The sequence below is a fragment of the Aulostomus chinensis genome, chromosome 7 (genome assembly GCF_037954235.1).
Source record: "Aulostomus chinensis isolate RoL2024-O1b breed Wild chromosome 7, RoL_Achi_v1.0, whole genome shotgun sequence".
Taxonomy (NCBI): Eukaryota; Metazoa; Chordata; class Actinopteri; order Syngnathiformes; family Aulostomidae; genus Aulostomus; species Aulostomus chinensis.
Window position 1 is genome coordinate 11,943,947 of NC_141326.1, and position 24,711 is coordinate 11,968,657.

Here is a 24,711-nt window from a genome sequence, read left to right on the forward strand (position 1 = left end):
GTTACAGGTGACCAAACAAGCAACTAATGTCACCTTCTTGCCTTATTCCACTTCAAGGATGAAATGGTTCCTCTTCCCTTGATGTAAAAGAGCTCTAGTTGACAAATCCACTATATTGCAGTAAACAAATCTGATATGCACTTACTTCGTCCTTGTGTCCCAATCCTCCCCAGTCCAGGCCCGTCGAGCGTAGTTAGTCATTAGAAACCTAACAAGAAGGTGTGTGGCGACTGAACAATCCAGAGCTAAATGGTTTGTTCACATCGTTGCCATATTCTCAAATGAGACCTCTGTATGGTTGTTCTTAAGTTTAAATGTTAATGCTACATTTCTGTAAAGTTCTTTTTTTTTAAACATATTACACATTTGCAGCTGATTGAAATGACTGATGATATTCTGATAGGGATCCCCCAGAATTTAGCTCATATCTGAGACTTTTTGGGGGGTGGAGGTGTGTTTTATCTTCATGAGATAGGCCCCACACACGAGGGAATCACCATTGCTTAAGAAAAAATTAATTCATTCCATTTTTAGAAATAACTTCTAACTTGTTTCCCTTTTTGCCAATATCCTGATGGCAGTCATCGAGGTGTATGCAGATAAATTCTTGATGAAACCGAACATCCCTCTTCATATCATTAACAAATGTTTCAAACCGATGTGGTGTTGAATTATTTATGGTATCGCCCAACAGTATTACAACACAGATTCAGGGAATCTGAGGAGTTTTTGTATATTTTTTTTCTTTCAAAAAGCACTTCCTGTACAAAGTTGATTGAAATTTTTTACAATTTTTTACAATTATGAACTTGCTCTTTATTGGACTGCGTATGTACATTTGCAGTCCCTTCAGAACACTCCTAGGCTGAATCCATTTCTACCTTCAATGAGCATTTGCTGTGATGCAGCCCGGACTTGTAAGGAACGCTGTTATCGTGAACTTATACTGGAAACCTAACCGAGCCATGTCAGCTGACCTCAGTTTTTCCTGTTTTGTCTTTTGTCCTCTGCCCTTTCCAGCTTTCTGTATGGTCTTCCTGATGTTAATCTTTCCATTTTCTGCTACCTTTTACATCCATTGCTGTTCCCTGTTTTGATGTCTTGCCTCTTGGTGGGATTAAACTGCTTATATATCAAAGACTAACATTGAAACTGGTATCGTTACACGCACTTCTATGCTTGGGTACTTCCCTGTGTAGTGGTGTGTACTGATTCATCAGAGAAATACTCTAATATGTGTCCTCCTAGTATCACAAGCACCAAGGAGGCTTGGAAAAAAATGGACTTTTCTCCTGATGGTCAGAAGTTAGATGAGTAGAATATCACGTTAAGGTGTCATTTTTATCTCCTAGAATGTAGCAACTTTGTGAAAACAAAATTATTGTCTCAGATCTTGATTGAATTAGTCAGCTGCATCAGTGAGTGCCTCTACTATTCCGTGTTCAATGAGTAACCAAATCAACTCTTTAGCTGTTTTGCAGACTCTCAGCACATTTGTAAACATTTTGTTCGTGTGTCTTATGTATCTGCGTGATTTGATATAAATGACATCGCCCTGAATGAAGTAGACAACTCAACAGTTACCCCAAAACAGTCATTCTTCGTTTGTTATTGCGTCAAAATGAATGATAACACTTTGATTCTTCTACCATTAACTTTTTTTTTTTATTGTTTGAAAGGGTGAGTTGTATGTGCCAATAAAAAAAACTCCAACCCAGCTTGCTTCTTCATATGATTTAATAGATGTCAACTTTATTGGAGAGGGGAGCTTGCAGTGATAACATAGTCGTAGTTCTTTATTTTAATTCTGTGGCTCATTGGGTGTGTGGTTCAGTCTCACAACTCGTAACCAATTACCGTGTTACAGTGGCCAATAAGGAGTTTGCAGAATTTTCTAGTTTATCTCACATGAAAGACCCTTCATTGTGAATGTCTTAAACAAAATGACAACGCTTGTCAGGATCAAATGAGTTTGACTTGTACGAGAGCGATCATCTACTCTTGGGTCATCGAGGTGACACAGACAAGAAAAAAAAACCTCCCAAAAAAATCACAGTAGATGTTAGCCATTTCTATAACTGGAATCAGTTCTTAACCAAAATGCATATTATAAAGCAACGACGGTTCTCATGAATTTATTATAAATGTACACAGAGTCCCCGAGGATGCCTTCTGTTAGGAATTACTCATACTCCTACCGTACAGCGACCTCTGCTGGCAAAAATGCAGCTCGACGGGAAGGGCCAAGCGGCAGTGGGCTCTCGGAGGCCCTTTGGGTTGCCAGGTTTGGTCGGAAGCAGCATATACTACTTATATGAAACGGTACCTACACAAGACTACATCAACGTCTGTGCACAACTTAAAGTGTCAGTTTCTTCTATCATAGATGGAAAAAATACAGCCTGCTTACGTTTTTTTTTTAAGCCTGAAACGTTCAACGGTGTTAATCGTGACTAGGGGGATAAGGTATGTACACCTGGCAACCCATCGTAACCAGACGTCAGTGGTCTGCGGCTGTAGGTTAGTGAGTTTGCTGCTGCTTTTGTTCGATTGACATTAGACGAGCCACTGAGTAGTTATCAGTGCGTCATTACACGGAAGGTAAATAATAAAAGCCTACGGATAATTATGAAGTGCTAGACGGAGTTCATCTCGGTGAGTATTGTTATGAAGAGCACACAAACCACCAGCGTGCAGCTGCTGTGAAATACTACCAAGCTAGCTAGCTAACGCTCTACATGTGATTGACTGTTGGGTCTAAAAATCTCATAGCAAGTCCCGTTGTTTACAAAACTACTTTCAGATGGGGATTTTTTAAAAATTAAACTATGATTTCAATGTATCCGAATACATTTGTTCCCAATAGTATTGTTTAACATTAGCTTCAGTGTCCAGCATAGCTGTTGGTGCTTGCAGTGTTTATAACGCTTTCGATAAAACCGATATTTGTGTGTGGTTACGTCGATGTGTTTTGGTAGTGCCAGTTGGCGACTATCATGTTCATGTAGATTCTTAAAACAGTCGTCTCACCGTGGAAAACAATAAGTCGCGTTTCCATAGCTGATCTCGAGGTTCAACCCGACCTGAGATCTCGGCTAACGTTTGTAAATTCTCCTTTCGACGTGTGTTTGGGTTCCTCAAGGAATTCACCGTGGACCGTAGATGGGGCAGACTGAAGTCCGTCAGCTGTGAAGCGTTGGAATCGGGCTGATGTGATATGATCTGTACAGATGTGTGCGCGCTCAACACAGCTGCAGTTGGCTTGTGAGAGACTCAGTTCTGCACGGACTAGTGAGAATGACTTGATTAAAAGCTGATACCTCTGATACCGATATGATACTCAGTCAGCGGACTATGGACCAGCTCCACCGCCCGACACTGCCGCGGAGTTCTCCTTCCTCTGACTGGGGCGGGGGTCCTTCCCAGACCCTATTCTATTGTCGCCCTGAGGTTTGATGTCGTGTTTGTGGCTCGGTGTTATGTTGACACAAGTGCTCCCAGTCTGACTTTTACAGCCCTGCCCTAACCAGTGGGGCTATTTTTACAACCCGGAGTCCAAACCAGTAGTTGTTAGCTGTATTGTTGTCTCACAGACGTGGTCCTGCCCCAAGCCGGAACTAATGATTGAGCCCCCTCTTGACAGCCTCGACCAGCCAGGGGCGTTAATTACACACTACGAGCCAATAAGGGGTTTTATCAGCTTTGTCATTGAGTCTAATTTGTGTAGGACTGTGATGGTAATGTGCACATTTTCAGCCTTGCATTGCTGTCTGGTAATGGAATTGCAATTTTTCATTCCACTTTTGTGTCAGATTCCCATCAATAAGAATACCGACGACATCCACCAATATAAAATACTATAAAAGCAAAACGAAAACAAATAAAAGAAATACAACATGTTCAATAAAAAACAAAAAGATGAAAACAACGTTTTTGAACAGTATTGAAGAAATGGTGCAGAAAATGCTTTATTTTTGTAAAAGATCAATTTTTTTTGTTTTCTTCTTGTTTAATTAAGTAAAACACTATACCACTAACACTGGAGTTGAAATTATCAATAATTTGTGGAGATGCGCAATCCATTTTTTGTCAATTCTTAGTCTTTGTTTTTGTGACTATTATTTCAAGTTGTTGACATTAGGTTAGACTCTACACACAAGTCTGTGGTAAACCAACAGCACTTCTTCTTTAAAAGGATAGACATTTCTTACATGTACATTAGATTTAAATACATTTGTTGTGTTTGAACTGTGTGTATGGATGGGTGACGTGTTTCATGCTAGGTTATGGTGGGGTCAAGGTCCAGCACCAGCTATGGAACAGAGTCTGGATCAGTACATGGATCGACACCATCACTCTAAAGTCTGTTCACTGAGGAATGCCAGTATTACCACTCAATTCCAATATTATTGATCCAATGTCTCCTCTCTGGTAATTAGTGTACAGATTTCCTTCATAACAAAGGAAGTAGACTCAGAATACCGTTTGTTTATTATATTATAATTGCAACATTGTACGCAATGAGCACAGTATGACTTCTTCACCAAATCACGCGGCACGAACGTAAGCTGTGTTGCGTGCGATCTAGTACAGTGTGCTTCCTCTGCCAATTTACACGTCTTGGCTTTTACTTTCTTAATAATTTCAGTGAGGAGGAACATTTGCTCACACATTCACTCTTTAAACCCCTGCATTTAGGCTCTTTCCAAGTTGAAAAATAAACAGTCCGACTCCTTCGTACATTTGACACGAAAACATGTCTTTTTCTTCACATGCAGCGCGACTTAAATAGTCAGAACGTCACACAATAATTAAAATACATTTAGTCATTGGTCTGAAAAGTCTTGGAGCCTTGATGTGTGTGTGGGTGTGTGTTTGCATAGTAGGTAGTGTGTGCTTGAGTTATTTCAGGATACAGGACACTGGTTAAATAAAAGGATACGTACGTTGATCACAGGTTTAGATATCCTCAACAAAATACAGGTTAGTGCTGAAAGGAATATTTATACCCCCCATGTGCGCCAGTAAATCTGGTCTGTTTGTAGTAATGCAACTAACTCGTATTCTTGTGGTCAGTCAGGAAGGAGAAACGACACTTAAATTGTCAGGTTTTCACTTATGCAAGTGTTGACAGTTGCCTGATGGTAGTCAGTCATGGCGGTCTGGATCACAATGGAGCAGGTTGAAAACACAAGCGGACTGCTCGCGGCACAGCTTCACGCCTTGCTGCGGTGGAACATATTGCACATGTGCTCTGTGCAGCAATAAATCTGCCCAGACTGAGAGCTACACTTAACGGCCATCAAGTGGGTAACGTCAGGGGTAATTGAAGGTAACTGTTTCCCAAACTTGGCCTCGCAAGCTGAAACTTGACAAATGAATTAATTTTGGGAATAAGACAAAGCATCACATATCTTTGTGTTTCTTATAAACATAACAGAAGTGAGGTAACAGGCAGTAACCTGCTTTGCAGGAAGGGAGGTCGTCTTATGTAACCTGGGCTGGACCCTCAGTCGCTGTGAAGCTGCTTCTCAGCTGTGTTGAATTTTTTCAAGTATGCCGAGTGGCTTTGTGTTGTTGTGTGTGTGTGTGTGTGTGTGTATCTTTTTTGTTGTTGTGTGCCACTGTGAGGCTGTAGCTGTGTATTTTATTACTAGGTTGTCCAAGCCTCAGGCCAGAGGGAAATGATCCTGTACCTTCCCAGAAATTCCCCCTTTGATGCTGCCCTGGAGGAAGTGTGTGTGTGTGTGTGTGTGTGTGTGTGTGTGTGTGTGCGTGCGTGCGCGCGCGCGTGCGCAGCCTGGTCGCTTCTGTTTGTGGAGGCTGGTGCTTTCATGTAATTGTAGTGTTCCCGTGTTGTTCCAACCACCCCAGAAGTCTTTTATACGATTTAAGATCAGTTTCTTTTTAGCATTCATGTGTTTTAGGATCTGATTTTCTACTAGATGGACTTTTTTTTCCAAACCAAAGCTCATTACAGGCAACATATAATGATAAAGCAGTAAATCATACTGTTTAGTGACTTCACTGTGTTTATTGTTGGTGGTTCTTGGCTGTCTCTCAAGTGTATCTTTGTCATCTTTGCAACTATGTCATTTAGTCCAGGTACGATAAAGTTTTATCTCAGTGTACATTGTGTACCTACTACGTTATTTTACAGGGGCAGCATAAGCCGTCTCCGAGTGCCTTATTTAGGAGGAATTGGTTAATACCACACTCTCGACGTCACCCTGCAACACCCAGCCTTCCTTCCCCTTGGCACAGGAGAGGAAACCCTCCCTACTGTGAGAACTGCATGATGGGATACACAGCCAGATAAACCCCAAACAAGCAGACAAACTGATCCAGTAGTTTTTATTTGGTTTGATTTATCAGCACTGATTTCGTCTGTGCTGGCATGAATGTTGACGAATAGGAAAGTGTATTCATTATGCTAACTGTCGCAGTTTGAAATAACATTTTTCATCGGTCATGGTACTGTTGAATAATCTTGTTTACTTACAAACACATGTCTACAAATCTCACCATAGATTTTACATTTAAAATATCAGACTCGAGTTGTCATGTTGTCAGATGGTGGCTAACGCACAGCTGATACTGATTTATCTTTGTAAGGCCAATATCGCTGCACTAAATCAGCCAATAAAATGTCAGTTGATCTCGAAGTTTTCCATGTCAGTGTTTTTGCTTCATCAATTAATGTTTTATTCATCTCATTTCATTCCAGAGATAAAGACTCAAAGGACTTGAGTGAACTCCAGATTGACACCGAGTCTTCCCGCGTCACTGCGACCAACATTCTCCCATCCATCCGCTGCTCCTTGTGGTTCTCCTCTCTAGTTCTCAACATGGCGGCTATGCTCCCACTCTGGCAGTGCCACTGACCTCCACCTTGGACTACCACCATGGAGAGAAAACGCAGAAAGAAATTAATCTAGCTGCTCAGAACATTTGCAGTATGGACTCGTTTTTGGAGCTCTGGACCTGACATGCTCTGTCCCAATGCCTGACCCATAACTGGGTTTTAGCAGCTAAATTTTCATCTGAAACAGCGCATCTGCTGCTAGAGTTTCAAAGAGCTTTGAGAACCTGGTGGTTTGTGCCAATCCACTGCTCAAAATGCTCCTACTTCCTCTGTGGACGTCCATGTGTTTGGCGCTGCTTGCAGGCTTTGTGCCTGTGGTGGGGATGGAGCCATCACAAGACAAATCTGGCTCTGATCACAGCCCCGGTCCAGAGCCCCTTCCCTCATCGGGCAGTTCCAATAGCTCTCAAGTCACCCTCAAACTGGAGTTCTCCTCCAAGGTGGTGGAACATGGTAAGAGATGATTTCAAGCTGGTAAACATCTGTGTCATTGTGTCTTTATAAACTATGAAAGCTGAAACATATGGGAGTCCAATTGACAGTATCTGATGCTTATTTTTGATTATTTCTTAACAAGATACGTAACGCTTATGTATTACAGGTTTTGAACATAATCCACAAACCTCGATAACCTTGAAATGATAAAAACAATGCCTCAAATCATGGGGATTCTCGTTAGACCATGTTAGGAGGTCTGGCTTACTATTAAAAACTGCAAATTTAAGCAAAACCAGTTGCTCTCAGCCCCCTTAGGATCGGACCCCTAATGACTTTTGTCTTGTGTCTATCAAAGATGGACCATCAGGTTTAGACTGCGATCCCTGTAGGTGGATCAAGTTCCAAAGGCATCCCAAGGGTTTAAAACTTAACTATCTTCATCTCGTGTGTCAGTTAAGGCTGAAATAGTAATTGTTCATCATTTTAAAATTTGAATAATGGAAATGAACATTCCGCTTCCCCAGTTTGGGAACTCCTGAATGAAAGAACAGTTTGGAGACACAAGGAATGGCCTGAGGATAGAACCGATCGGGCTGCAGCTACTGAATATGCAGCCTACATGTAGAGAATATCAAGAGGCAATTTATCTAGTCCAAATGATAATTGGAGGTATCGAGCTCTTCTGCCTCATCCTTGTCACACCCTTGTCTTCACCTAATCCAGCTGTGCATGTGCAGCGAGATCGCAGACAGCAGCAGAAGCAGGACTGTGAAGAATCCTGTTTATCTTTTTATCCTTCTATCAGTACAGAAAGTCTAAGGACAAATCTGAACATCAGTTACATGAAAGCCCGAGTGTAGTTATTAAGGTAAGCTGAGGATACAAAAAATGCTTTACAGCAATGTTGCACAACTTGTTATTCAGGCCCTGGGCCCATATTGGTCTGTCGTACTGGTTTTCCCAGATCAAATAAACACATCTCACATTTGATCACCTGTCTCAGGAACTACTGAGACTAATGGAAGTCACCTGATACTGAGTAGATCAGGCATCACCAAATGGCGGGCCGCGGTCTGGGCCCAGACCCAGTCACGGTTCTGTCCGGGCCCATTAAAATTCTAATATTCATAAAAAGATAAATCATTCTTGCATGCGCAGCTAATCTAGCTATTACGACAGGAGCGTCATCAAAAGCCAAGCCAATCAAATTGATTGTTTACCTTTCAGCACCAGGGAATAGAGAGAGAGAGAGGAGATGAGAGAAAATGGCTCGCTCAGAAATGAGAAAAGTAGGTGGTGAAAACCCAACTTTTAAAGCTGAATGGACAGAAAAATACATGTTCATTCTGCCTGCAGCCAGTTCGAAACCTTTGTGTCTCATAGGCTGTGAAACTGTGGTAATAAAAACGGGGCAATGTTAAGTGTTCCATGAGACCAAACACGGGTCGTTTGAGGAAAGGAACCCGCAGAAGTCCGCAGTGAGGGCAAGTAAAATTATGGAAGCGAAAGCACAGTATGACAGGTCTACCTTAAAAACAACACTGCAGTCTATCGTTTTCCATTCAGGTGCCGTATAAGATTGGGACCTTTGCTGGGGGGAAATTTTAGGAACTGGACCACTTTGAATTTGAATTGAATACCCCAGAAATAGATGATATTAGTTGGTGTCAGTTACCTTTGCTTTACCAAGGGTTTTTGCTCGTGTTTAGTACAACATTCAGCATTCTAAAACATTCACTTTCCCCTTCATCTCTTTCCCCAGAGTACATTGTAGCATTCACAGGCTATTTCTCAGCCAAAGCCCGCGGCCTCTACATCAGCAGTGCCCTACGGAACGCCAGGGACGAAGCATTGGAGTGGCACATTGTTCCCAGAGAAAACCCGGCCTCCGACTTCCCCAGCGACTTCGAGCTGGTTCACATCCGTCAAGCTTCTCCCAGCAACCTGCTGACCTTAGAGGACCATCCATACATCAAGAGAGTGACTCCACAACGCAAAGTTTTCCGCTCACTAAAATACATTCCCTGTAAGTGACAGTGGCAGCTTGTTGTGCAGGAAAAATGTTTGGCACCGAGACTGAAGAGTCTGAGGAGGTACAGACAGCTTTTTGTCTGCAGTAGGTTGACAGAGTATCCCTTTTGTGTGCTGAGTCAGAGGATGCGTTTCTCCTTCCACTGCATTTGTTAGAGAAGGATTGTATATCTACGTGTGAAGTGCAGACCAACTGGAGGGGGAGTTGATACATGATGGTGTGTGTGTGTGTGTGTGTGTGTGGTTGGGGGATGGGAGGACGGACAGAGGAGGTCTGTGTTTGCTACCCTTAGAGGGAGAAGGTTGGTCAGTGCGGTGGGCCTTGCCTGGACATGGGGGTACACCCTGAGCCTGGCACTACATGAAAGACATCAGTGTGCCCCTCGCCTGCTTACACACACACCATATCAGTATGGAGGGTCATTTGTTATGTCTTTGTTCTTAAAGAGGACCATGTCGCCACTGTCTTGATGAAACTATGTTGAAGTTTGATGAAAGGGTCTCTACAAGCGACATTTAGACACTTATTCTAATTCAAGTGTTTTGATAGTTCGTTTAATGATTCATGTTCAAATGCTGCTAAAGGAAGAAGATTTTTTTTATTCACAGATACAATTAAACAGACCTTCTAATTAATGTGAAGTCCACAAAAAGAAAATGACAACAATGAAGGAAAAGCATCAGTGTGTGGGGAGCATTAAAGAACCAACTGGTGTGTAAAACCCTCAAGCTTTACATTACGTTCTCCAACCCAGAACTAGTGTGGTGAAGAGACTTTCAGTATCGCCATTGGAGTGTTGTGACGATTAAAACAGAATAAAAACATACACAATATCTTGAATGTAGGTTGTTATTAGAAACAGGATTATGGAGTGGAGTGAGAGGTCACCCCTACCTATGACCTACCTAATAAAACACAACATCCGTCAAAAAATGACACTTGGTAAGAGGGAATGATTATGTGTGAACAAGATCTGATTCGATTTTCACACCACGGTTGAATGATGGAGGGAAGAAAATCACCTGAAGTGAGGGCTTAGAGCATAATCAGTGTGATTCAGTAACTGGAGAGATGGTGCCATCTGCAGGAAGGGGTGAGGCCCCATTGATAGGTTTTTATGTTCTCCACAAATGTGCCTACATTGAATGTCTGACCATCAGTGATGCCCCAAAAGTCTCTAATTTCCCCATCGCATTGCATCTGCTCCCCAGCACCTGAACCAGCTGCCCCCTGCAACAGCACCCGCGGGACACAGAAATGGCAGTCGTGGCAATCATCCCGGCCTTTTCGACGAACTAGCCTGTCACTCGGGTCAGGTTTCTGGCACGCAACCGGTCGCCACTCCAGCCGGCGTCTGCTGCGTGCCATTCCTCGCCACGTAGCCCAGATCCTGCAGGCTGATGTACTGTGGCAGATGGGACACACTGGTAAGACCCAATATCCCTGACCGAGGGTCACCTGGTAAAAACAGCTGCTTCAAACATTCAGAAATGAAGGTGCTGGAGTGAATCTGTTTGTGTGGGGTGCAGGTTCCGGAGTGAAGGTGGCAGTGTTTGATACGGGCTTGAGTGAGAAGCACCCGCACTTCAAGAATGTGAAGGAAAGGACCAACTGGACTAATGAGAAGACACTGGACGATGGTGAGGAGGACACATGCTGCTGATGTTGATTATGACGACATGAATCATGAGCTCAGTGTTACCTCTGCTGAGTAGTGTTGGGTTGAGAATCTCAGAAGTAGGTGGGATTTGCAGGAGAAAACCAGACGTGAAGTCATTGTTTGTGTGTGTAAGAAGGTTTGTGCTGCGGTGTTTCTCAGGCCTGGGCCATGGTACATTCGTAGCAGGGGTGATCGCCAGTATGAGGGAGTGCCAGGGGTTTGCCCCCGACTCTGAGCTGCACATCTTCAGAGTGTTCACCAACAACCAGGTACATACAAGATCTCGGCTGTCCAACTGTCATTTCATTGGGGTTTAAAAAAAAAAAGTTTTTGTAGACGACTGTGATTTCTGCTTGTGAATTAGACATCTGTTTGATTCTGATGTCACAGTGAGCCTTCTCCTTTTGTAAATATTTTGAAATCTGTCTCAGGTGTCGTACACCTCATGGTTCCTTGATGCTTTCAACTATGCCATCTTGAAAAAGATCGACGTTCTCAACCTCAGCATCGGCGGGCCTGACTTCATGGACCACCCCTTTGTCGATAAGGTGATACACTCTGCTGTGAGGAGGGTTAATATTGTCATGAGTGGGAGGGCGCATTTGACCAAAGATCGTTTTTGATGTTTGTCAAGACACAAAAGTCGTCTCGTCTTCTCCCTTCATCACATATGTTGCACGTTTGTACTTCGTGAGCAGAAAAATGAGGATTGCTAACGGTCAAAACCAAACATGCTGCTGGGCTCAGTGCTTACAGGCACACAGAAGCTAGAAACACCGTGTTTTGATCGCACTAGTTGGCCGCCTGAAGACCTTAGCCTATTTAAAATAGATTTTGTGAATAATATTCTGAACAAAAGGGATACGGATCGACATAGAAGAGCTCTATGAGACAGTTGTAGATTCCCCAGTTGTGACCACAAAAACCTTGCTAACTAAACCATTTAGAGTCCTGCACCATCTTCTCCTTTGTTGAAGTTCCTCTGAAGACTGTCGTAATGAGCTTTTTTTCTCTACTTGTCAACCTTGGTTATTTTTCTCTCGTGTTTGATTGACAGGTGTGGGAGCTCACTGCCAACAGAGTGATCATGGTCTCTGCCATCGGCAACGACGGACCTCTATACGGGTATGTTTGTCTTCCTTCAAACGGGTGATAATGTTCAAATATTAACTAGAAGGAGCCAAGCAAAATCTGTCCCGGTTAATAGTTTGATACATACATATGTTGAATCAAACCACGTCTCTCATCATTAGGCTACTGAGTTCTAACATAGATTTCTTGTTTTTTTGTTTTTGTCTAAGGCTTAAACAGATATTTCAATCGTTTATAGTCAAGATAATTTTCCTCAGAGGCATGGAAAAGTCCTGGCAAATTATCGGTAGAAATGTGTATGAGCCCTGCCTCTACATTAGGGTTGATAACATTGGACATTACATTAAAACTTTGGTTTAATATTGCTATACAACACACACTGAGTCACAGCGCTACGCATGGTATAACTCTTCTGAAAACCCTCAGCATCTTTATTAAATCAAAGAAAAATGGCAATGCGGGAAGGAGGGATTCTGTTACATTCCCACGTCACACTGCAGACATGGAACTGTGTAGGAAAGGTGTGTGTGTGTGTGTGGGTGTGTGGGTGTGTGTGTGTGTGTGTGTGTGTCCTGCTCAATCACTGCACATAAACTACAACTAAAGTAAGTGCCATTCTGTCAGCACCCTGAACAACCCAGCAGACCAAATGGACGTGATTGGGGTCGGCGGCATCGACTTTGAGGACAATATTGCCAGGTTTTCTTCCAGAGGCATGACCACCTGGGTGAGCAGCACACACGCTGTCCCACACACACTGACACACACCATATCGTTTATCAGTCTTACAGCAGACATCTACCCCAGAGACCCGCACTCTGCATTTGGAGTCAGTCAGCCATAGTGTAAACTCCTGATCCTTCATCCACATCCCATCAGCCAAAAAGTACACACACACTCTTACAACTCTGAACTGAGCTTTCTCACTCACACGCACACCACTTTTTTTTTTATCAGCCATAGCCAAAGCAGACATCTGCCTTGGGATCTGATTAAGTCTTCCCTCTCTGCCCTAGTCCGTCTCCCTCCTCAGCGGTTGTTATCCATCCATGAAGAAGCCAGAAGGAACAGACAGCACTCACTCAGCTCTAAAATCGGACTGTTTCAAAAATATTCACAGCTGATTTAAAAATAGTTTCCTCAATTTTTAGACAGTTTCCCCAGCTTCTTACTTGTTCTTTGTTTCCCTCAATTTGTCCTTTATTTTTGTCTGTAAGTCCGGCCCCCTACCGTCTATTTCTGTTTTCCTATCTTGATGATCAGTAGAGGCGTCATGGTGGCTTTAAAGTGCAACCTCCAAAAATTGTGACGTCATTGTGTAGGTTTATGATAGGAATGAGTCTAAATAGATAGATAATATATATTTTTACTGATTTAGAATTCAAGGTACAGTAGATTCTCCTTGAAAGGGACAAACAAAACTCAATGCTAAGTTAAATTTCCGCCAAATACAAATCCAGTTCGATTAGCAAGATAGTTAGCATGTTCATGTCTGTTGCTGCTCATCGTCACTTCTTCACTCATCCCGGCAGAGACTTTTAGTCGGCGTCATTCTTTTGCTTTTGATTCTTGGTGCAGGAGCTGCCGGGGGGCTACGGCAGAGTGAAGCCTGACATCGTCACCTACGGTTCTGGTGTTCGAGGGTCGGGGATGAAGGAAGGATGTCGCTCGCTGTCTGGCACCAGTGTGGCGTCACCTGTGGTTGCAGGAGCTGTCACACTTCTGGCCAGGTGAGGATCTTGAACTGACCTCAGTTATTGTGAAATGACAGGAGTTTGATGTTACCACACTTGACACAAAGGCCTTTAGTTTCAACTGTTCACGAATCTGAGCTTCTCAAGTTGGTTTGTGTCACCGCAAGGTTATTTCTTTCCTTTTTATTTATTTACTGGCGCTATTCTAAACAATAGAAGCGATTCCATTAAGAAGCAAATTGTGCAGGAGCAATAAGAAAACCCGGAGGGGCTTACAGAGGTCATCTCACCTCAAAACACATCAGCCTAATATACATAATTGCAGAAGTAAAAAAAACAAGCAAGGATGAAAGCAAACCTGAAGAGGCTTCAATACAACATAGTTAAAAATTGTGCTTCTTTCCCAAATGTAACTAAACTGACATGCAGATGTGTGTGTGTGCGCGCGTGTGTGTGTGTGTGTGTGTGTTGACCAAGTCATTGCTCTGCGTGCATCTGTACTGTGAAATAAGATTTTATTTCAAACAGTCTGATAGACAACCTAAAAATACGAGGACTCCAGCCCACGGCTGCCACCAGCACTGAGGCATTAAAAAAAGAAAATCAACTTGTCCATATTTAGGATTATTATGGAATCAAGATGGCTGTGTGAAAGATGCTGACACCATAGCACTGAGCGCTGTTTTTAAAGCTTGACATGGTGTAATTACCCTGTGTGCTGTAAGCCTATACTGTTTGAGCAGGCAGTGAACTCTTAGAGCCACAGGTTATTGTTGAGTGTCTCCTCTCTACTCGTGAAAGCTCTCTTTGAATAGCGTGACTTAACTCATGGCTCATGTTGCCGGGCTGAACATCATACCACCTGTGCTGACAACAGACATTCACGAATACATATTCCAGCCCATCCCTCTTTGTTCAGAATCACAGGCTGAGGAATGTGACACCAGTGTACTCTCACACTAACCAAACCTGTCCCCTATCCTCCAGCACTGTCCTCAACCGGGAGCTGGTGAACCCAGCCTCCATGAAGCAGGCCCTCATCGCTTCGGCCCGCAGGCTGCCAGGGGTCAACATGTTTGAGCAGGGCCACGGGAAACTAGACCTGATCAGAGCTTATCAGATCCTCAACAGCTACAGGCCTCAGGCCAGGTAACACACACACACACACACACACACACACACACACAAGCACGAGTGTGGACCAACACAGGTCTGGAATTCACAAATACACTGCTCACACATTGTAGTTGGCCCCTGTGTGAGGGCGGCGGCTGTAACCAGAGCTAATTCACGGTGTGATGTAGAGATATCAGACATCAGAACAAATCAGCAGAGGGGAAGTGATAAAGCTGCGGAAATGGTTTAAAGAGTCTGCACATTAGGAGTGAAACTGAGCGATGCAAACATTCCTTCCACTCACGTGTGATCATGACTGCACTGATCACCTGTTCAAAGCCATTAATCTGAGTTGAAATGAATATTTTCCATCGCTGAGGTTTCACATGGTAGTCAAACTAAAATGCAGCAAACCAATCAGCAGATCAAAGACACACCTGCATTGTTGTTCAGGGCGAAGTCACGTTCCTGGAACTAAATTGAAATCCTGGCTCCAGCAGTTGAAAGGAAGGCCGTGCCCCCCAATGAAGGTTCCTAGTCTTGATGAAAGTTCCCCGAGGTCCAAAAGGACCTTAAGTCACATGATAGTATAGAGCAGGCAGGACACAGTCAATCTCAATCCTGCACACAATTTCCTGAGAGGAAAACAAACAAACAAAAAGAAGGCCAAAAAAAATCAATACAAGGCAACATTATATAAATGTGCAAATGTCGCTGAGTCTGTACTGCTGTTGAACTTGATTTCAACAGAGGGCGCTGTTTACTTTTGGACTTGACTTTAGGCCTCAAGTCAGTTTTTGCTCACTCAAGTGAGATCAGTTAGGATGAACGACCACCATTTTTTATGTAAAAACAAGTACATTCTTGGGAGAAGTATCCAGTCATAGGATTCGTCCTCAACTGCCTGTTTGTAACTATTGTGACTCAGCACCTCAGCATGTATTCTTTCATGCAGCTTTTTTTCATCTTTTTTTTTTTTTTTTTTACAAGACTCCCATTTAAACACTAACACTTGGTCTCAACCCCTCCTTGTCTGTAACCAGTCTATCTCCAAGCTACATCGACCTGACTGAGTGTCCCTACATGTGGCCTTACTGCTCTCAGCCCATCTATTACGGAGGGATGCCAACCATCGTAAACGTGACCATTCTCAATGGCATGGGTGTCACTGGCAGAATTCTCGACAAGGTAATCACACCACATAACACCGATGGACATCAAGTTCTCCTTAAACTAGAAGACTAGTTGTTTTAAAGGGACTTGTGAAAGACACGTTTTTCCTTTTTTCTTCTCTCCTGTTCAGCCCATCTGGCAGCCTTACCTTCCACAGAATGGCGACCACATTGACGTGGCCGTCTCTTATTCCCCGGTGCTGTGGCCGTGGGCCGGCTACCTAGCTGTGTCTATCTCTGTGGCCAAGAAAGCAGCATCGTGGGAAGGGATTGCTCAAGGTCATGTGATGCTCACTGTGGCGTCGCCAGCAGAGAATGATGTGAGTCAGCGTAGCCACACAGAAACCCTCTCTTTTTTTACACCTGCTGTTTCTTGCCAGAGTGGTATTGTTGATTTAGTAGCAGTATGTAATGTGTACTTCTATCCATCTTTCACCAGTCAGAGGTGGGCGGGGAGCTGACCTCCACAGTCAAGCTGCCCATCAAGGTGAAGATCGTGCCAACTCCTCCGCGCAGTAAGAGGGTGCTGTGGGACCAGTACCACAACTTGCGCTACCCACCAGGCTACTTTCCCCGAGATAACCTCCGCATGAAAAATGATCCACTTGACTGGTGCGTGTGCCTAGTGCCTACTATTTACTTGAAAGCAATGAACTTGTTTTTTTGTTTTTGGTTTGTTTGGGGTTTTTTTTTCTCTCCTGAGTACAATCTGGAGCTAAACCAGCTTAAAGTTTTGCTTCTGTATTCATGCATTTTCAGGAACGGGGACCACATCCACACAAACTTCCGAGACATGTACCAGCACCTCAGAAGCATGGGATACTTTGTTGAGGTGCTGGGAGCTCCCATCACCTGCTTTGATGCCAGCCAATATGGTGAGAACACTGACAGATGGTCAATGCAGCCATATGTCGCAGCAGCGCTGATTACTTCTGTCTCTGAACAACATAACAAAGAAATTGGCTCCTTTGCCTTTGTGTCCCTTTAGGAACATTGCTGATGGTGGACAGCGAGGAGGAGTATTTCCCTGAAGAGATCACTAAGCTGAGGAGAGACATCGACAACGGGCTTTCACTGATCATCTTCAGCGACTGGTACAACACCTCGGTCATGAGGAAAGTCAAGTTTTATGACGAAAACACCAGGTACTTTCTCTTATGGATCAACAGCATCATCTTTACTCTCAGAAATTAAGAAAAGAAATGGCAGATTATGAGCATTATCACTCACCAAGATGTAGAGGGAAAAGGTGCGTTCACTGATATGGGCTCACAAGATGACACTCTCCCTACTAGGAATTTCACGATGTCTGTTTTCCCTTCACACCACGCCACGTGTAGTTCACTCCTGCTGTTCATGTGCTCTGCTCCGAACCACTTCTTGAGGTCAAACACCTGGAGTGTTTCATTGGTTTCTGTTTTTCACACAGAGAAAGATTGGACCATAATGCATCACTTCAAAGTGCACTACAAGTGGAGCACTGTCACGAACAGAATTTCCCTTGGGGATGAATAAAGTTTTCTGATTCTGATTCTAAATATTCACTGAGTCAGACTTGTCTGAGGTGGGAACAAGAAGTTAAACACCGGGAGAAGGTTCCGTGACCTTTGAGAGATCATTGCTGTGCAATTAAACATGGGGTATCAGCAGTGATGGAGATGCACCTAAATGTTCACACCTGCCAAAACACATGGGAGGAAGATCAGCCAGTCCAGCTGGTCATAAAGGGCAGGTGTGAACCACTCAGCTGAAAGCTTCCACACCAGCCTGAACAGACCCTCAACTGGCCAAGAGCAAACCAAACAGGTTAGGTGGGAGCACGTCGAGAGTAGATGTTGCTTCAGCTCCAACCTGGATCTGTATTTCAGATCACACTCGATTGTGACGAATTCCCATTTATTTAGGACTGGAAAATTGTCAGTGATAAAGAACTAAATTGATCAAAGGAGCCACCTAAATCAGGCGAAACCACCAGAAAACAAACTCAATATAGATCTAAAACACATTTAAAGAATGTCCGAAGAAAACAGCAGTGCATCTCTTCACGTCGCGAATACTCAGTTCACGAAAAGAATGTTTTAGTTTAGGTTTGACTCAAATTGGCAGTGATTACTAAGATAACAAGACACAAACTGTCACCACACCTCAGGCTCATCAATCCTAGAAGGGTTCGATAGACCTCGCAGTGTTTTTAGATTTATTACAGGAAACTAAAGCAGATAATAAAAATGCACCAGTGCTCTTAAGTCATCCCCAACCGTGATGTCTCCTCTTCTCTGTTTCTATTTCTATGAGCTGATCTATGTGTCATCCTGCTCCTCCATTATGAAATAGCTGGATGATTAAACGGAGCTAACCTCAGCAGTCCTCTCACCGGGAGCTTTATTATGTTAGAGTGATAAACTCTTGTCTAATTAACAGCCTGTTGTATCGCAGTCATCGACGTCCCTCACGTCAGACTCGTGTTTATGTCTCCTCACTTCATAATAGAGGTAATACATCACTACTTCTGTGATTCGGAGCCATTTGTCACGACGCCCCGCAGCTACATTCACATTCCAGCTGAGCCGTCCTGCCATATCCACAGGATTAAAAGTCTTAAATATCATCTCCACTTCTTCAAAATGTTGTGCCAATCCCATCTTCAATGGCTGGCCGAGTTTCAGTCACAGATGCTGTTTCTGTGTCCCAGATACAGAAAATGAATTAACTACTAATGTCCTTTCATTGTAATTTTCCTTCATTCTGGCGAAGTAATGGGGTTACTCATTTTTATCTTAATGACTCCAGCCAGACACCTGGTGTTGGCTCAGGTTGGATTTGATATTCGTGTTTTCTCCTGGTTCTTTCCTTTATCAGTACACAAATAGATGAACACCACAGAAATGCATCAGTAAATTCTGTTCAATAAATGTTTTTCAGTAGTGTTTCTCAATGTAACTTGCAGGCAATGGTGGATGCCAGACACAGGGGGCGCTAACGTACCAGCTCTGAATGACCTGATCTCAGTGTGGGGGATGGCCTTCAGTGACGGGCTGTATGAGGGAGATTTTACCCTTGCAGATCACGACAGTAAGATCAGACACACAAACAAACGCCCTCAGGTTTGTCTCAGAATACAGATGGTGACCTCTCTCCTCTCTGGTAGTGTACTACGCCTCTGGCTGCAGCATCGCTCGTTTCCCTGAAGACGGAATAGTGATTGCAAAGAACCTCAAGGACCAAGGTGCCCGAATTTAACGGAGTTTAGAGCAGTAATGTGCTGGCTAGCAGCCATGGAGGCTGGTGGGTAACTTTAATCTCCGCTGATGTAATCCTTGTGTGCTCACAGGTCTAGAAGTGTTAAAGCAAGAGACAGCAGTGGTGGAGGGGGTTCCTATCCTCGGACTGTACCAAACACCATCTGATGGCGGAGGACGCATCGCTCTGTACGGTGATTCAAACTGTATAGATGACAGCCACAGACAGAAAGGTAACCTCCCTTTGGGTGTGTGTGTGTGCGTGTGCGTGCGTGTGTCTGTGTGTGTGTGTGTGTTTGAACTTGCACCAAACCTGAAAAGTTATGTTTGCTTTTGTGTTTCATGTGGTGTCAGACTGCTTCTGGCTGCTGGACGCTCTCCTTCAGTATACATCCTACAGTATGACCCCTCCTAGCCTCAGCCACTCCCACAGCAGGGTGGCGCCTCCCCCAGGCACCGAGCACCCACTTCCACAGAGACTGGAAGGTAAAGAGAAAGTACTGTAATACAGTATATTCTCATATCATTTCAGTTATTGTACCTCTACAATAACTTGTACCTCTTCTGTCCCCCTTCCTTCCCTCTTCACAGGTAATCATCTTTATCGATATTCAAAGGTTCTGGAGGCTCACCTTGGAGACCCAAAGCCCCGCCCCTTACCAGCTTGCCCGCATCTCTCTTGGGCAAAGCCGCAACCCGTCAACGAGACAGCACCCAGGTAGGATGGAGTGAACCCTAGAAGATCTGTGACCGTTCCCTGTGTGGACCCATCAACCAAGTTCTGTTTGTTGCAACGTGATGCTAAGTTTCAACTCCCAGTTCTCATATTTTCCAATAGATGTAAAAAGCTTTTGTGTGTTATCACCTCTAACCCCACCGCCGGTTTTGTCAGGTTTTCTCTCCTCTCAAGCACAATGATATGAAACACTTGATTGAATTTTGTCAGCAGAGACAATCAATGGCAGAGCAAACCAAACTAATAAAGGAAAGAAAAGCGGCAGTCTCACCTGATGTATTTCTGTATCTCCCTCCCAGTAACCTCTGGAAGCACCAGAAGCTTCTGTCTGTGGATCTGGACAAGGTGGCGCTGCCTAATGTGAGGGCGTACCGTCCTCAAGTCAGACCTCTGTCTCCAGGCGAGAGCGGGGCCTGGGACATCCCTGGAGGTAAGAGATGCAGAGATGCCTCATATTATTCCTAGTCTTATCCCAGAGCTTTTGCACTGGCAATGATGTAAGGATATTAAAATTAGTGTATTGCTGCAGTCATAAATACAGTTTCTGACTAAAAAAGAGCCAAGGATTTGCCGATTGTTTTTGGTTTTCCTGGCATCTAAGAGTGGTTATGTGTGGTCATTGGTAGCAATCCAGTTCCCTGCAGTGTTAGGAGGGCTTGTGTGGCGTTTCTCCACAGCACGCCAGTGAAACGCTATTACTTCAGAATGACACTTATTTGTTCCCTCTGACACCTGAAACCCACTGGGGATGTGTGCAATGCAAGTATTAATAAACCTCCCCCGCCCCGCCACACAAACAGAGCCGTTTCTATGACGATTCTGTCCCTGTGAACACTGGGAGGATGGTGCCTTTGTGTGATTAGACGAGAAAAATAGATATGAGTCAGGTGGTCTTATTTTCTTCTGTTTGATTGTAAGGTGTTTACATACCGGGTATGATTGCTCCCTACTGTTCCAGAGCATGATTGCCCCCCTCCCTTTTCTCCCCAGCAGGTCAGTGTTCACACTCATTAAGTTGTTCCGCGCCCACTTGTGTAAGAATACGCTCAGAAATAGTGGCTGGTGGTACAAACCTGGTTGGCTTGCGATCCGCCGATAAACACAACGTAGAAGAAAAGTATGTCGTTTATTTATGTCTTGGCATTGGATGTAGAAGAATACGCAGTAGAAGTTAGACAATGGAGTCAACCGCCATAATCTCCCTGCTGTTTGGAGGCAATGTGGTCCCTCTCGCCTGCCTGGGCCGGTGCTACCCTCATACCCCGGTCCTGGAGGGCAGTGTTGAGAAGAAGCTTTTGATGCTGCTTCCCTGACTGTCATCCATAAGATGATAAACAGACCAATGGATGATCAAAATATTCTTCATTTATTTCTTCTCCTGTTTTTTTTCTTATTTTTTTTTTTTTAAGGTTTTCATGTACGTCACATGGTGATCCAATTCCGTGTTTTGGTTGAATTGCTTTACAACAGTTGTTAGCGGTGCCCCAGCAGGCATGAACGGTTACCTGGGCAACCTTTGAAAACGGATTCAGACACTAATCAATGTATCGTGTGCAGCAGTATGCAGAGTTCACACTCGGCAAACAAACCAAGTGTGATCAGAACCCGAGTGTAAAAACTCTCCTAGTTGATGATGGGATCGTGTGCGTCCTCCGCCCTTTTGAACGATGAGTGGTTATTTATGTTGTCAGCGATGAGCTTTTTTCATTTAAAGGTTGCACCATTCTTTAATAAATGTAATATATTACAGGATAAATAAATGACTGCAGCAAGTTACATCAAAGATCATTTCTTTGGAAAATCCATGTGACCTCTTGCCTCGCCTCCCAACAGGAATAATGCCCGGCCGCTACAACCAAGAAGTGGGACAGACCATCCCTGTTTTTGCTTTTTTGGGAGCCATGGTGGTCCTCTCCTTCTTCGTGGTCCAGCTCACCAAGGCCAAGAGCAAACCCAAGCGCAGGAAACCTCGCATCAAACGACCCACATACCTCCAGCAGCAGGCGACGAGTGGCAAAAACCCCACAGTTTGACCAGGACTGCAGCGTGGAATTGCTGCTGGGCAACTGGGGTTTAAAGAGACAACTGAACGGCATCATGGGAAGTGTGGGGGGTCTGATGAACTGTCCAGACAGACGTTTGGCTGTGGGACCTTCTTAAATTCACCCTGATGGACATGAACATACCATGACTCCAGGTGTCTATTGGATGCTTTTTGTGCCTCTTGTCTGTTCAAGGCTGTCTCTTGGTGTTCATGTGTGTTTGTGGACTAATGAACAGTATTAGAGCCTTACACACACACGATGAGAACACACACCTGATACACCTGGCTCTGAAAACGCCTGTACCAGACAGCCATGTTATTAATGTTTCCTTCTCTGCTCTGCAGGAGTTTCTTTGACCAAACTGAAATGTGTCTTTTATATTTATTGAATTTGTTCGTACCCTAACATACACACACACACACACACACACAAAATCAGTACTGTACACACGGTAAGAATAAATCAGTTGGCATAAACAGTAACAGCAGCACACACACTGATGTAGACGTTTCCAGTAGGAGGACCATCAGGATGACCCAGTTGTGTGTGTCCCTCGACTCTTCTGTCATCCTCCTCTGTTGAAGTCCCACCAATGTTTGTTTGAAATCAGTGGCTTTTTCTGTTTTTATATTTTATACAATGAATGAACTCTGGTCAGGGATTTTGTTGATCTTCACCATCTCATTGTCAATAATGCAGCAGTGAGAGACTTGTTCAAATATATCTCATCAATTAAAAAAGCATTATCAAAGTCACGTGTTCGGTTGTTTGAATTAGATTATTTGCGGATGCTGTACTGCTATAAAATCTGTGAGTACTTATTTTACCCCTGAGAATGAATGACACTGCTGGCAGTGACTCGTGAAAGCAATGTTGAAAATTAGTTAAAGCCATTAATTGTTGGGGTGCCATTGCCTTTGTGAGGAGTTTGGTGAACTTTGATCCGTAAACTCATCGTAAAGAAAGAGAGGAAACTGGACCATCGCGAAAAGTTTAAGTTCTCCTAAGAGCACGGTGTTTGGCTTAAAACTACCACCTGGATGGCGCCTAATGTGGGGCGATGTACTGTATGTTGAAGGCTGGCCCGGCTGTCAGCATCACCATGGTTTCTTTTGGCTGAAAGACAGAGACATTTCACAAATCCCCTTCCAATTTAGTTGCTTTAAAGCGTAAAAGCATTTTACAGGTGTTAAAAGTGATCGTTGGAGCTATGAGCTAACTGTAACGCATGACTTCAGCGCAACTAGCTTTGCTCTTCCGTTTTCAGTTTGATGACATTTGCAACCTTGTTCACAGTTGTCAGTGCAGTATTTACAGTTGTAGTATTTGCAGTCGAAGGGTACTCTAAAATGAAACTTGTATTTAATTTCTTTATCTCAGCCATTTACTTGACAGAGATGATGGAAATGGATGTTCTAAAATTTTAACTTATTCCCAGTTTTTGGACTCCAAAAACCACCTGTCCTCTCCTCTTGATATCTTGGCAGTCATTCTACAAACTCTCAAAGCAACATTTTCTATCCGCAAATTCATAGTTTGTGTGGACAATATTGAGCAGTCTTTTGCGACTTTTCACTTTCCATCGCTTCCTTCAATGTTTTTGTCTTTTTTTAAATTTTGATCATTCATTTTAGTTTTTTCCACCCCGATGAATGAAGGGCAAAGCAACACTTAGGGGCTGCAAGCTGGGCTGACGACTTAAATATTTGTGGATAAAGTTGAAAGCTATGATTCAGTTGTTTTTGGTTTGGACACAACATCCACCCCCAAAAACTGGACAACCACAGGGAGCAACCTGCCAGAACGTTTGGTCGTAGTCTCACTCATTGTCAGTCATTCATTTTGCTTCTCCACTAAAATGCACTGTTGCTTGTTTCCTTGGTCGGCTCAGGACTGATTTCATGTCTTGTGGTGGAGTAATTAGAGACTGGATGGGCTCATGGGTTTAGTATTGGTTATTGGCTCAATTCAGTGATGCAGGTTGATTTCATCTGAAGTGATGTGCGTCGGTGTGCAAGGGGGTCTGAGCTCTGGCTCCTATTCTGAGCCTAATAGGCCAGATCAGCCTGTGAATCTGTCACCCGTCCTCTTGGATGAAGGCCCCATTGGCGAACTAATCTCCCTAGGAACCTTGGGAAACTGGGAAATGACCCCACAGCCAGTTATCTGCACTAACAAGATTTGGGAAAGCTGGTGGTGGGCGGAGGTCACATGCCCTCTTTCTCTCCACAGTTCCCAGATGCCAGAAGTTTCGCGTCGGGCCAATCAGGTTAGCCGCTCACATCCTGGACAGGCAGTTGAAAGAGACACTGTGGTGACTCCCCCCACCCCAGCCCTCCCCACCCTGAGAGATTTATGTAGCTCCTCCCTCATCATATGTCCTGCCAGCCTGTACCTCTCCAATGTCACCTGTTCATATGTCCTACTGCTTCCTCCCTAGTGGTGGGTGAACAAACAGGTCATGTGACTCTAGATTTAGTTTGACAAAATGACAGACTTCTCTTGCCAGAGCCATTCTGAAAATGAACTCCCCAACACCAGTTTGATGGATATTCCTCAGATCTCATACACAATGAATGATTCACATATTTTCGTAAGTAAACTCCTCACTCGCAACGTGAC

The 24,711-nt window shown here is 43.9% G+C and overlaps 1 protein-coding gene across 2 annotated transcripts; it reads left to right on the top strand.

Moving 5' to 3' along the window:
* Nucleotides 1–2,489: 2,489 nt before the first annotated feature.
* Nucleotides 2,490–22,861, top strand: mbtps1 (membrane-bound transcription factor peptidase, site 1). 2 transcript variants are annotated; one of them, XM_086208448.1, is made up of 24 exons: nucleotides 2,490–2,655; nucleotides 6,161–6,284; nucleotides 6,728–7,318; nucleotides 9,066–9,329; nucleotides 10,547–10,762; nucleotides 10,865–10,975; nucleotides 11,155–11,264; nucleotides 11,427–11,543; nucleotides 12,053–12,120; nucleotides 12,712–12,814; nucleotides 13,666–13,817; nucleotides 14,769–14,930; nucleotides 15,941–16,085; nucleotides 16,201–16,389; nucleotides 16,509–16,681; nucleotides 16,829–16,944; nucleotides 17,058–17,214; nucleotides 19,017–19,141; nucleotides 19,218–19,295; nucleotides 19,401–19,541; nucleotides 19,663–19,794; nucleotides 19,900–20,026; nucleotides 20,344–20,474; nucleotides 21,878–22,861. In XM_086208448.1, exons 3-24 carry the CDS (start codon nucleotides 7,120–7,122, stop codon nucleotides 22,075–22,077), a joined length of 3,216 nt encoding a protein of 1,071 aa, XP_086064574.1. In that variant the 5' UTR covers nucleotides 2,490–2,655; nucleotides 6,161–6,284; nucleotides 6,728–7,119; the 3' UTR covers nucleotides 22,078–22,861. The 2 variants fall into 2 exon arrangements, with proteins under 2 accessions (XP_086064574.1, XP_086064575.1); XM_086208449.1 differs by lacking the exon at nucleotides 6,161–6,284.
* Nucleotides 22,862–24,711: the final 1,850 nt, after the last annotated feature.